A 14,176-nucleotide genomic window follows, 5' to 3' on the forward strand; every position below is an offset into this window, starting at 1 on the left:
TGACAGTCCAAAAGGGAGTACCTGATAATGGTAGGCCTTACTGTTACAAAGGAACCTAAGGTATTTCCTATGGTCAGGATGGATGGCAATATGGAAGTACGCGTCCTTGAGATCCAGGACGGCGAACCACATGTCCTCGGGCATTAGCTGGAGGACTGTATTCAAGGTAAGCATTCTGAACCGTTTAACAAGAACAAACTTATTCAATTCTCTCAGGTCTAAAATGGGCCGTACACCACCTTCCTTTTTGTCTACAAGGAACATCCTACAGTAAAAACCCCAGGAGGGGTCTTGATTGAGGGAGAACTTCCTGAACCGCTCCCTTCTGCAGAAGCGCTATAACCTCCGTCTGTAACTTATCAGAAGAGGATTGCACTGCATAATCAGGAAGAGACAACACCGAGTAAACATCAAACTGAATTTTATAATCAACTGTAACAATGTTTAGCACCCAACTATCACGGGTAATCTCTGCCCATGCAGAAGCAAACTGAGCCAATCTGTTTCCAAAAACGACAGATTGTTCAAATTCTAGTCAGAACTGTTTAGGTTGAGTTGCTGACTCTAGCATCGGGGCCTTGTTGATTGTGACGTGGGCGGTAACTAGGTCTCCTGCGCTGGAAGGCATTCGCAGGGGGCTGGAATTGCCTGTAGGAACCATAACGTGGATACGGTTGATATCTTTGCTGTCGACCACGATAGCTCTGAGATGAATGATATTGATACCGATTGTCGGTGAACTGCTTGGATGGGAGAATCCCGTAGGAGCGAGCCGTCAGTCGATCTTTACGCTTTTGCAAAAGGTACTCATCCGTTCTGGTTGAGAATAGAGATTGACCCTCAAAAGGTAGATTCTCCACCTTGTTTAGTGTTTCGACAGGCAATGCAGTTGTGCGGAACCACGAGTGTCTGCGAAGCACGATAGAAGATGCTAGTGCTCTCGCAGAGGTGTCAACTGTGTCGCGACCCGCATTAATCTGTTGTCGTGAGAGTCGTAAGGCCTCATCGAGTATAACTTTAGCTAACACTTTCTGGTCAGCAGGAAGCTTCTCCATGAAGACCGCCATACAATTCCACAAAAAAAATTGATAGGCTCCCTTGATAGCTGAGTAGTTGGATATTTTGAGCGTCAGGGCAGCAGATGAATATAACTTTTTGCCCAGTGAATCCAACTTCCTGCTTTCTTTGTCGATGGGTACGGCATGGGACCCTTGGCGTTGACGAGCCTGCATCTCCTCTGTAATGAGGGAAGAAGGTGGCGGATGTGCAAAGAGATACGTACAGACGTCATCTCTAGTTTTATACGGAGCTTCCAGTTTACAAGATGTCGGGTAAACTGATGCTGGCTTCTCACAGATAGTGGTAATGATTTCCACTAATCCCTCAGTGAACGGGAATGCAATGGTTGGAGGATTCCCAGACTGGACATACTGCAGAATTTTATCCTTCGGTTTTGGATCTACAGCCGAAATCTCAATGTCCAGGGAACGGGCCATTCGGACCATCTGCTCTGTGTAGAGCCGGTAGTCTTCCGATGGAGAAATACAACCAGTCCCAATAATGATGTCCTCAGGTGACGGGTCAGACGTAGGGCTAGGGCTTGGATCTTGGTAAGGCCCAGGCTGCTGGTAAGGCGAACCATGCCCGGGAGAGCCATAGCGGGAGAACTCACTCCGAGTGTCACCCCAATACTCTCTGCCAAGAGACGGGGAATAGGATCGGTGAGACCTTGCATAAAGGGAGCCTTCCCATTCATAAACTCTGTTTGACGAGTGATAAGGTAGATTCTCTCTACCAGCATAGTCACCAGCAGACCATGCATGGGCCACAAGAGGCGGCGCGTCGGGCAGGTCACCACCATCAGCAGAGGAATGGCACGATGGGGAAGACAGGTGCGGAGAAGGAGTCTTGGGCTTCTCCCAGAACCCCTCATCAGTTTGGACGGAAGTCGACTGTCTGTGCTTCGACTTCTTTTTTGCCTTCTTCTCACCATGGGAGGCCAAGACACGGTCGGTGCCACGACTCTGGCCCACCGATCCGGTGTAGATAAGTTAGGCATCGGATCCGAAGCTTTGGGTTCCGACCTGGCACTAGCCCTCGGACCGAGATTAAGGCGAGTCGACTCCGTAGGCTTCTGAACCAACGGTGTCGGTTCCGGTGCCGGATCCGACAACTTCGGAGCCGATAACAGTTGGGATGTTCGGATCCGATGAAGTTCTCTGTACTTTCGAAGCCGGCGTGGAGGGCGGTTCCGACCTCGCCGGAGACTTGGAGCGGTGTCGTCACTTCCGAGTCGGATCCGACTTCGGAGGATTTTTGCGATCCGAAGTGGAGCCCGAGGTGTCTTTCGGATCCGAAGTCGGAGTCGGAGTATGTCGGAACCGATCCGGTGAGCGGGAGCGAGAGGTGGAAGTGGAGCTACAGACAGACTGTTCGACCACCGAGGGAGGTTCAACTGTCCCGCTCACTGGCGGTGGCCCTTGAGGGGTATCCGTGGCTCCCGATGCCCGCATAGCCTTTCTCCAAAGTAGGGCATTCAATCTATTCACCCTCTCAGCCCTGGCCTTAGGCGTGAATCATTGGCAATGCTCACATTTCTCGACGATGTGTCTTTCACCCAAGCACTCAAAACAGACGGAGTGGCCATCCGTTCTTGTCATCTTTGTCGAACAAGTCGAACAGCGCTTAAATAAAGCTTTCTCAGCCATCTCTGAAAAGATAAACGATCTCCTCACAAAATGGCGTTTCTTCACAGCAGACAGCTAGATCTTCACCGGTCGGCGGCAAAGAAGAAACTGAGGGTGAAGAGGGCGACGTCACCCAATGTCGCTCGAGCGGGAAAAGCCGCGCAGGCGCATTGGTGCGTACAGGCGCCCCCTAGTGGATGTTAGCTAGAAAGAAAAATCCGGTCGGCAGGCCTGCGCAGACGCAGTCCCATGTGTGCCTGCACAGAAGACGGACAGTGAACCATAGGTCATGAGCGCACACACACTACACAGTTACTAAAACAAAATGAAATATAAATGACACTTCCATCCTTGTGTGTTTCACTAATGATTGAAAAACTTACTTTTCATATCCATATTTCTTGTTTTATAAACAAAATAGGTATAGATTTGAGTTGTACGAATGAGAATCTGGTCTCCACTGTAGCGTATTGATCGATACCACCAGGAACCCTAAAACATTCAAGATGGGCAAAATGGCAGCTATTAATATCAGACAGATACAACCAAATAACCCTTTACGTTCCAAAGGCAAAGAAAATGTACTCACAAAACAGTACACAATTCAAAAGATATTACACAGCAGTGAAGACCTGATCAGGCCACAAAAGCACTGACATTTTATCACAGCCACCACTGCTAATGTCACAGGATAAAAACATTAAGTTCTTATAACTTTACACTTCAGAAAAATGTCCTCCTAAGTTATATAAGCTGGAGAAGTAGTATACCAATATATAGGAAATGGAAGAAATATTGCAAATGGAAATCCTAGAATTCTACTAGAAGACATCATGTTACCTCATTTGTACTCCCTAAGCAGGCAGAAATAGTTGACTTGATGCAGACACTATTGACATCCCCCTTTTTACTTTCAGTCATGCTCAAACATAAGGGCCCAGCAACACTAATGATGGCCATAACATACTTCTAAGCATTCAGCATGGCTGCATGAATGTTCTTCAGGTTCCAGTCATTTTCTATGGCCAGAAATAAAAGCTAAAATCTCACATAATCTGAATGAAATTCCTATAAGGTGGGTAAATTTATAAAAGAGTGACTTTACTCAACATGCATACTTTAAAATTAAAGATAACTACTATTTCTAGGGCAAATAAATTATTAATGGGCTACAGGAAAAAATGGTAGTGAGCCAAGGCTTTTATCAAACCATACTGAAAGCAATACTTACTACAACCACTGGAAGAATAACCATAAATGCTAATCCGTACACCAACAAAACCTAGAAGGACAGAATGGGAAAGAAAATATCAGAAGTATCTTGAATAAAATTAACATGCATAGTTATCAAAGTCATCATCGTCACAACCATCTGTTAGGATGTCTGAAGGGCACAACCACAAAGTACTAAAGAAGAATTCTAAAACAGCAAACAAGTATGGCTTTATAAAATTGTCACTGAAAGCTACCATATATATGCCGTTCCAATAAAGGACAGTTATTTTGTTCCTGGGCAAGATCACTAGAGCTTGAGCAGCAAAAACCAGTTCAACTTTGCTTCACAACCAATAAGCTCCTGCCAGTTTGCCTATATATGGATTCATGAATTGCCTTTTTAAGATTGAGGAAACAGGAGGAATGAAATGGAGGAAGTAGAGCATACCAGTACTAAACATAATTAAAAATTTAAGTTCATTTAAGCTGAGTTCCATAAGCATATTTGAAGCAGCATGAAAACAAGTATTCTACAGCAGCAACTTCAAAATCAAGTTTTACAATTTCATTCTTTTAAAAATTTGACACTGTTTCTTCAAGGAGGGAAGAACCTACACCACAGGACACCCTTCTTGTTCTTGCTGTCTGTTTTTAGCATTCTGGAATCAGTATAAAGGCGGCTACAGCTAAGCCCTAGGTGCAAGGGATGACAAACAGACATGCAAGGATATTGTTGGGAAAGAATTTCCCATCTCCATGTCAAACTAGCTGGGGGTCTAGAGGCCATTTTCTTTTTCCCTGGTAGAATGCAACTTGGAATGATGGGCAATGCTGCTAATTTCAGTGCCATAAAATAGTTCCTATAAGTCATCACAGGTAGGTTAGAATGCATCATTCTAGGTGGAAGCAAACAAGGATGTATTAACTTTTTACAGAACGGCTATGCTTCCAACTAGGGCACATTCATGCACTTCTCAGAGCTGACTACCTAAAGGGAAAGGTCGACTTTCACTTTTGGCACATGCAAGTCATCTCTTTTCCATAAGTGACTAAGCTCCACTTGCTCGCATGCAATCTGTGCTGCAGCTTTCATCTTGACAGCCAGTTTGGCAGTAAACACAGTGTTAACTTACCAAAATAGAATTCTTCTGATCCACAATCCAAGCTGGCAATGCAATCCCAAAGCTTGTAGCTGCAAACAATAACAGAAAGGTCATGAAACAGCAAGACAGTAAGTTCACATAAATTCATGCAGTTACAGAAATGTTATATATTGTGTTTTTTTTTAATTTTCTGGTACTTCCTGAAATGTATGTAAGTTCCACTGACTCTAATTTAACTTACTGAAATTTAGCTGTGTATGACAGTGCAATCGACTGATCCAATCAATAAAAAAAGGTTTGAGGAAATTTACCAGGCTGGATTTCTCTGGACTACAATTGAGCTCAATGTCTCATAATGGACCAATTGGTAGTTTGGCGTATGGAATTCCCACTTCAAAACTGATGCAAATAACTCTAGCCATGTAGCTATTTCCCAATTTAAGCTACCTTAAAGGGTTGTTGCAAGTATAAACATGTCATACTTATCAAGTTTACAATGATCTAAGTCCAAAATTAATATTGCAAGAATCAGGACAAAAGCTGAGCACTTAATAGATACAGTAAGTTATATTATGAAAAGACAACCTTGTGGTCCATCAGGATTGCCAAATTCTTCCCAATTTTTTCGAGATTCTTCATCAGTTAACCTAAAAGAGGGGGGAAAGCAAATTAGAAATCTCATCACTTATTTTTCTTCTGTATCTGATTCTACCACTTGCTAAACCGAAAAATAAGTCCTTAGAATGAAGCACGATACTGCAACAGCACTGCCAGCAGATACAGCAAAATTCAGAATCAGGATGCAAGCTTATCTTCAAGCCACTTTTGTAATTATTACATATGGCTGATAGTGACCTCTGCTGGCCAGTGACTGCAGTCAAAATGTCATGCACACAATTTAAAATTACAGATAAAATTACCCATTTAAAATGATAAATGCACCTAAAATCATCTTTTTTGACAACAGGGCAAAAAGTCTCCATGGCTCTCCAAAGGGTCATTCTTATCAAACCAAAGAGAGGCTTAGCAGTAAAGAATTAGGCTGATGAAATTATACAGTTCGAAGTTCTCCAGCTAATTTATATAAACCATGCCAATGTGTATCATTTGTCCTGCATAGCATGTGGAGTTTTATACAATTTTGATGATACTAGTGAGGACTAGTCTCAGAAAGTAAGGAAGGAGGGGAGAGATGAACACATGAGTAAAAGGCATGCACTGCACATAACTATTCTTAGTTTGTGCTTTCACAAATTTAAGTATCTTTTTACTATGGCCAGATAGAGATATTTCAGTGCTTGTTTGACAGAAGCAAACACCGGGTTTGCCATGCTCATGCTCTCCTTCTCTCCTCCCCTGGAACATGGGATGTGAGCCAAGTCCTGATTTTGGAAGTTTTCATTCTAATCCCAGTGTGTTATGATGCCCAAATGATGGTACGTAAACGAACAGGAATGTGTTTCTTACGCACAAACTGAGATTCTAAAGCACAAATTAATTCTCCTTTATGCACACTGATAGCAACACCATTATCTCTTCTGAAGTGTCTTATACTGCTAGAAAATTATGCATAGTTAAAACCACCTGAAAGCTTAAGGGCTCTGAATGACAAAATACATTCCTGGAAGTCCATGTTTTGTCTTTTACTGTAAATAGTTTAAGACCGCTGGGAGGAGCTAGCCTTCACTTAACTACTAGGTCTGCAAGAAGATGAGAATATCTTATGCTTTAGAAGCTGCTTAGAAGTCTAATCTTAAGTGCTGCAATAGCACTTCATACTACTTTAGAACAAGTTATACCAACAGCACAGGCAAGATGTCGGTAGTATACCGAAGGGTTCAAAGGGTTCAGATCAGGTTGTTGGTCTTTAGAGATGACTTTTTGTTCCAACAACCACTAATTTTTTCTTCTGGTGCCAAGAACTTACGCTGCATAGGCCTTAGCAATCCTCATGAACATAACTTCATCGCCTCCTTTATCTGGATGGTATTTCAGTGATAGCAAACGGTATTGTTTTTTAATTTCTGACACAGTCGCTCCCTATAAAATAAACTTTCATATTAGTTATACCAAACAGACTAAGACACATTTCATCATACTATTTTCCCCAAGCTTTGCAGGACCCATAGTTTAGGCATTACTATCCTCAAGAGTTCAAAGTACAGCACTCCACATTCACAAAAAGCTGTAACTTTCTAAAGTTCAAGATTTGATTAAGGCCAACAAGAAAGGTACAAACAATGCTTCTTGTCAATTGTTTCTATTACTGAATGCATTATATTACACCACAGTCTTCTTAGGAGAATGTATCATTGCTCCATATACATTATGAGCAAATAAGGAACTGATACTATGAAATGGCTTTAGATTACAACGCTTCAGTACAAGAAGGCTTTCTTTACACAATTCAACAAGTACCCCCACAACACAAACCCCTAAAGCTAACAGACAAGAGTTGTTCCCCATGCAATTAAGCAAATTAATATAATAGGACCAGAGGTCTGAAGCCCAGAGAGAACCCCACTGGTGTACATAAAAATGCAGAAGCCATTCTGATAGAGACAGCAGTGAGCAATGGTTGATGATGACGCTTTATTTATAGTCCGCCTTCGTCAATGAGACCCAAAGCAGATCACACAATGCAATACAGTATTATCAACGGCTAGGACGTTCACTGAGCAAAATACAATAATAAACAGGACATTCAGTGAACAGATACAATAGGGTATGGTAGCAAAAAATATGAAAAATTTGAAAACAAGCATGAGCGCAGAAAGGAAATCCTTCTGACACAAAGCATAACTAATTAACAGGTATGTTTGAAAACACAGAAAATTCCCCAGTAGGAGCATATCTACATCAACAGACAGTACCCAATAGCATAGTCTATAGTCCCTGTTCCTACCAAGGCATCACTCTGAGCTATTTCTTATGACACAGCCCTACAATCTGGGTAGAAAGCCATCCAGAATAATTCAGTTTTACATAGTTTGAGAAAGCCGAGAGAGTGGGAGCTTTCCTGACCTCCTCAGGCAGGCCATTCCATAAGGTGGGGGCTACCAGAGACAGAGCACAGGTTGTTGATTTTGCCCAACTGCAGAGTGTCTGCAGAAGGCCCTGTTCAGATGAGTGAACAGGTAACTGGTGGAAAGCCAATGGAGTGACTGCAATGATATGCACGCTCTGTCTAGCTCGAGCTGCAGCATTCTGCACCAACTAGAGTCTCTAAGTCAACTTTGAGGGAGACCTATGTAGAGTGCATTCGTCTATTCTCAATGTTAGTGTGGCATGAATCCAGGTGGCCAGATCAGCCACACCAGGTAGGAGGTCATCTTCCTGGCTAGTCTGAGTTGGGAGAAGGCCTTCTTTGCAATTACTTCTCTAGCAGCACTGCTGGGTCCAGTATAACCCATAGGCTCTTAAGTGAGGAAGCCCTTTCTTGAATCAATTCAGAATGACATTTTAAAAATTAGCACTATATAGTAGAGTAACGTTGCTTATTAGTACTAGTTTTTTCATGGCTGTGCTTTGCATTACCCAAATGCAACTCGAAGTATGAAATGCTCTACCTCCCAAACTTGAATATGCTCAGGAGAGTAAAAAATGGAAGTATATTACTTCTTGCTACATTTTACATACGAGAAAACTATTAAACCTTCATAGTTCCTTTAATCTCCCCCATCATTCCATTTTGTACAAGTAAATGTCAATTTATGTCATATAAAGCATTAAACAGTTAATGATGTTACTTACTGGGTCTAAATTTAATACTTCATATGGATTGTATTCCTGGTATTCTCTGTCTGTTTTGGAAACTTTGTAAGCAAGAAACAAAAAGAGTGCCCATCCAGCAAGCAAAATTATTTTCCTGTTGAAATTGAAAGATAAAAAAGTATTTCCCAACATTAAAGAATCTGAAAATAATTTATGCGACAAATACATACTGACATTTGAAGGTATCAGAATACCATAGGATACAGTTTCATTGGACTTGCCCATGATTACCAATGCATATTGAATATAATGGTGCTTATGTTTAAAAACTTTTTTCTTCAATTGTGCCGGAACCTCTGACACAAGGTAAGTTATTTCCTCCTCTGTGGCACATGATAGGATGATGCGACTTAACCAGTAAATAAATTATGGGTGGAATGGCCTAGCCCAGAGCTCTGAAACCAATGACCAAGTAGATGTCTGGATATAAACTATCCTGACAATGGAGATTAAACCAATGCAGACTTTTAAGATGTACCTTCTATATACTCCAAGTATTTAACCACTTGCATCAGTTTTCAAAGTTCCCTACCTTCAGGGAACCCTTTTCATATAGACTTGTTCACAAGGAGTCCTCTGTACATCTGCCATGGAACACCCCCCAACTCATTAAAAATGATTCTGTGAGTGTTCTAAGTAGGGTTACCAACCTCCAGGTGGAGCCTAGAGATCTCCTGAAATTATAATTGATTCCCAAACTACAGAAATCAGTTCCCCTGGAGAAAATGGATGCTTCGGAGGGTGGACTCTATGGCATTATACCTCTTTGAGGTCCCTCCCCAAGCTCTGCCCTCCTTAGGTGCCACCCTCAAATCTCCAGGAATTTCACAACATGGAGTTGGCAACCCTAGTTCTAAGGAACATGGAGAGTTCATATAAGGCACTAGCCTTATATCCGGCCTCAGCATAGCTGTACAGAAATCAAGATCACAGCCTAAAATTTACCTAAAACTCCCAAACAGGTGGACATTCTAAAGGAGTACCAGTTGTGGTAGACAAAATGCCTTTCTAAGAACATGGTCTGTCATTCTATCCCTGTCTGATAACCTTCTCAAGGAATCCTACAGTTCCACAAAATACAATTTGAATGTCACTGGTTTAAACTGGTCATGAAAGCAACTGCTTGCTAGAACTCTGGATACTCACCAATGGTATTGCTTACATATCTGGAACTGAACCATTTTCTGGAGGTCATCAGTTTCTTTACAGCTATGACCACAACAAATGTACTAAGAACGACTAGAATATCCTAGATAATCATTCAGCAATTAAGACTACTGAAAGTTAAAGTTTCCCAGAAAGGCGGTATATAAATCAAATGTTATTATTGTTATTAATAATATAAATTACATTTAAAATGTAAGATTCAACTGTCCTTTATAAAACAAATCAAGAAAAGATAAAGAACCAAATTATATACACTTACTTTATAGTAGGAATTATATTCTGCTGAGGTTTTAATAATCGCAAACGATACCACAGGCACCTTCCATAGACTTTTCTTAGATTCTTTAAGCGAATTTGCTCTGAAAGAGAGAGACTGTTTTAAAGTCTGGTAGCAACAAAATATCTTCTCAAAGCTGCAATGTTTCTAGATCAAACCTTTAAAAACCCTTTGTCATTCTGACTCAGTACCAAAATTTCATCCCAGAGTGTCAACTTCAAAAACAGCCTTGCAGAGAAGATACTGCAGCTGACATGTACAATAGGTTGTCCGGGGTCAGCAGTCCAGCCTCCGGACTTGCCGGGAGGCAGCAGCGGGGGGCAGCCGGGAGGCAGCTGTTCAACCACTCTGACTGGCAAACAGAGCCAGAACCTGCCTGTGCCAGGGGGAAGGGGCGAGGCCCCAAGGCCTCAGAAGGTGAGAGGAGACAAAGGGAGCCCTGCTAGTCCCACCACCCTGGGGGAGGAAAGGGGACTAAGCAGAGCAGAGGAAGGGGGCAAGGACAGTGGGATTGGGGACCCAGCAGTCGCCCACACAGAGCCCTTACCTGAAGAGAAGGAGCAGCAGCCCCAACAGCCCAGAGCCACGCCCCAGCTAGAGGATAGTAGCCTGGCCCAGGAGATGCCAAGAGCCAAGCCCCTCCAGGTGGAGCTGCTGGAGGCACTCTGCTGGAGGAGCTGGGCAGCCAGCCAAGGGGCCACAGCTGGCCCTGCCTTCAGCAATCAGCTCAGCTAGGGAGGCCTGGCAGCCAGCCAGGGGGCTGCAGCTGGACCTGCCTTTGGCAATCAGCAGAGGCAGGGAGGCTTGGCAGTCAGAGAACAAGGCACAGCTGGTGCGGGTCAGTGGAGCCAGATCAGCTACCCCAGCTGCAACTACTTGGGGCAGCCCAAGACCAGGCTGGAAGGAGGGCGGAGCAGAGAAAGTAAGCTCTAAAGGATGGCTGGGAAGAGCTCTGGGGTGGTGGGTTTGAGTAGGAGTGATGGAGTGGCGCAGAGCAAGAGCAAAGACCAGGAAGAGAGTGGATGGAGGAGGAGAGGCCAGAGGCCAAAGGGGGTGAGTGGAACAGGTTGAGTAGACCAGCGAGTAGATTGAGAGGGAGTCTGGGCAATGTATACCGCCCCTCCTTTCACAGAGCAGGGTCCTGCAGCATCCCTGGCACCCCTCTGATGTCAGGAGCAGACCGCCCGGTGCCCAACCCAGTGGCGGCCGCAGCAAGCCCTGACATAGGTGATTATGAACTTTTTTCTCTGTAGCAACCCAAATGCCATTTGCCTCAGAGAAAGGGAAGAGCATGTTCAAAAGTCATCACAAATGTAAACATGATACACATACATTTTTACATTAGTTTAAATAAAATACAAACTTTGATACTGAAGATGTGTCAGTTGAAGTATGACCTCCAGAACTAAAAATTGTGCTCATGTTTGCATACTGTAAAAAACTAGATCCTTATGCTACTCACGTACTCAATTTTCTTATAATTATGTGCAAAGGGAGGATTTTACTAAATAATAAATTTCACAATAATCCTTGGAATATGTGAACAAGGGACAATCAAATTTGATTTTAAAGATTAAAGTGTATATTAACTATTCTACTGAAAGTACTGTGAACTGCAACTTTCTGGGCAATATATTTAGAACCAATTCTTTTTATTTCTTAAATGCAAAAGTCTTTGCATTTTAATGCAAGGCAAATATCCTTATTAACATGAGGTTATTAAATGCAGTCATTAAAAGAGTCATGCTTCCCAGATGACAACAAAATTATACTGCATCCTTCAGCTCCCATTATATATAACATCAACACTGACGCTCCAGCCCTAAATAAACATATGTTGTACACTATTCAAGTATATAAATAAGACTTACATCCAAAGCCTTAGAACTAAGGGCTGATGGAAGTGCAATTCCAGTTTGGTTACAGCTAGGATTAAAGAATACTAACTTTGCTTCTTTCCCCCTCGTGCACTACCCTTTTACCCAGGTTCAGCATTAGGTCTTGAGAAGGATGTAATCCTACGTTCTCATCCCTTTTAATCCTAGTTTTAATCCTAGGCCTGCTAAAGCACCTGCCTTAAGAAGCTATAATATTAGGATATATTATATGGTAAAGTGGAACCTCCATTAGACCTCAACTAAATATCCCAGCATTTAACACACTAGATTAAAAGCTATGCCTACCTTTCTTTGTTAACTGTGTTAGGTATATTTCTATACCTTCTCTTCCAATTGAACAAAAATATAATTTTGTTTTTAAAAGGCAGATCAAGAGAGACTGTCTTCATTCACTCACATAAGAGGCTTTAACAAATTCAAGATTAATCACTTAGAGTGCATTTTTTTCTTCAGTAATTTCTAATGTTGTGACACATTGCTGCTGCTTCAAAAGCATAAAAGTTTACTAAATGCAAAAAGCATAAAAGTTTACAAAATGCAATAAAAATGTTGCCCTTTCTCAGCTCATTTATTACTGGTGTATGTCACTGGTAAATTTAATAGTTAATGACTGCTTGCTCTCTTTTCCCAGTGCAATACTGTGGATTAGACTGCACCAAGAATAGATCAAAACCAAGGAGTCTACATGTAGTTTTAATATGGGAGTAACTTGACAATGGAATCTTTAAAAATGCAATGCTTCAACTTAATTTTCTAAATAATTTTGTTTCATAACCTGGGAAAATACAAGTGGTCTTACAAATCCAGGGAAAACTAAAAATATTACGGTCATAAGAATCCAATATAGATCTTGACAAGAGAATCTATACTGGAAACTAATAGAGTCATTAACAATGGCAGAGGTAGACTACCAAGAAGCTGACAGCGTATGCCTATTTATTCTTAAGAAATCTCCAGTGATATCAGGGGAGTGTAAAACAAAACCAAAAAAAGTTAGAATTGAAAGCTTAAGACACATGGTTTATACCTAGGGATGTGCATTTCGGCTTTTCTTTCAGGTTAGCCGAAACGTTTCGGGCTAAGCCGAAACGTTTCGGCTAGCCGAAAGAAAAAAAGCCGAAACGTTTCGGCTTTAGGCTTTTTCAATGGGAAAATGCCTCCGGCGTCTTCCCGGACGTCTGGGGGAGGCATTTTCCAACCGAATCAGCCCAAAATTGGTGGGGACCTTCCTCTAACCCCTCTCTACAAACCCCCCAAGTTTCAGACCGATTGGACTTTGGGGGGCCACGTTATGGCCCCCCAAAGCAGGTCCCCCTATCCTCCCATAAGAAAGCGAAGGAGCAGCATATTGTTAGCATGCTGCTGCTCATCTTCTTCATTATTTCCTATGGGGAAAAATGAAGAAGCAGGCTTCCTTTGCCAGGGGTGGCATTTTGCATGCAAAATGCCCCCTCACCCTCAGGGGCCCTTCTCCCACCCCTCCTCCCACCCCCCACCAAGGCTCAGCCTGCTCCCACTTGGGGGGGGGGCATTTCATGGCCTCCCCAAGTAGGTGCTCTAATCTCATTCTCTACCACTGACAGCTGGGGGAGGCTTGTCTTGCCAGGGGTGGCATTTTGCATGCAAAATGCCCCCCAACCCTCTGGGGCCCTTCTCCCACCCCCCACCAAGGCTCAGACTGCTCCCACTTGGGGGGGCATTTCATGGCCTCCCCAAGTAGGTGCTCTAATCTCTACCACTGACAGCTGGGGGAGGCTTGTCTTGCCAGGGGTGGCATTTTGCATGCAAAATGCCCCCCAGCCCTCTGGGGCCCTTCTCCCACCCCTCCTCCCACCCCCCACCAAGGCTCAGACTGCTCCCACTTGGGGGGGCCATTTCATGGCCTCCCCAAGTAGGTCCTCTCAGCCCCCAAAGTCCACCCCCTACAGCCCCACACAAACCCAATTCCCCCCCAGCTGCCACACACAGACCCAAATCCCCACATTAGCCCCTCACAGACCCAAATCCACCCCCACCTGCCCCACACCCATAACCCCAGGAACAGGCTGGCAAAGG

The 14,176-nt window shown here is 43.1% G+C and overlaps 1 protein-coding gene across 1 annotated transcript in view; it reads right to left on the reverse strand.

The window, feature by feature from the left end:
• SEC63 (SEC63 homolog, protein translocation regulator) overlaps positions 1 to 14,176 on the reverse strand; it is a 56,806-nt gene that overhangs the window by 21,988 nt on the left and 20,642 nt on the right. The window contains exons 2-8 of the mRNA XM_054981028.1: positions 10,206 to 10,305; positions 8,759 to 8,873; positions 6,933 to 7,045; positions 5,591 to 5,652; positions 5,036 to 5,094; positions 3,919 to 3,969; positions 3,071 to 3,179 (exon numbers count right to left, since the gene is read on the reverse strand). Of these exons, the coding sequence (XP_054837003.1) occupies positions 3,071 to 3,179; positions 3,919 to 3,969; positions 5,036 to 5,094; positions 5,591 to 5,652; positions 6,933 to 7,045; positions 8,759 to 8,873; positions 10,206 to 10,305 (609 nt within the window). The remainder of the gene's footprint in view (positions 1 to 3,070; positions 3,180 to 3,918; positions 3,970 to 5,035; positions 5,095 to 5,590; positions 5,653 to 6,932; positions 7,046 to 8,758; positions 8,874 to 10,205; positions 10,306 to 14,176) is intronic.

Source organism: Eublepharis macularius, chromosome 1, assembly GCF_028583425.1.
Source record: "Eublepharis macularius isolate TG4126 chromosome 1, MPM_Emac_v1.0, whole genome shotgun sequence".
NCBI lineage: Eukaryota > Metazoa > Chordata > Lepidosauria > Squamata > Eublepharidae > Eublepharis > Eublepharis macularius.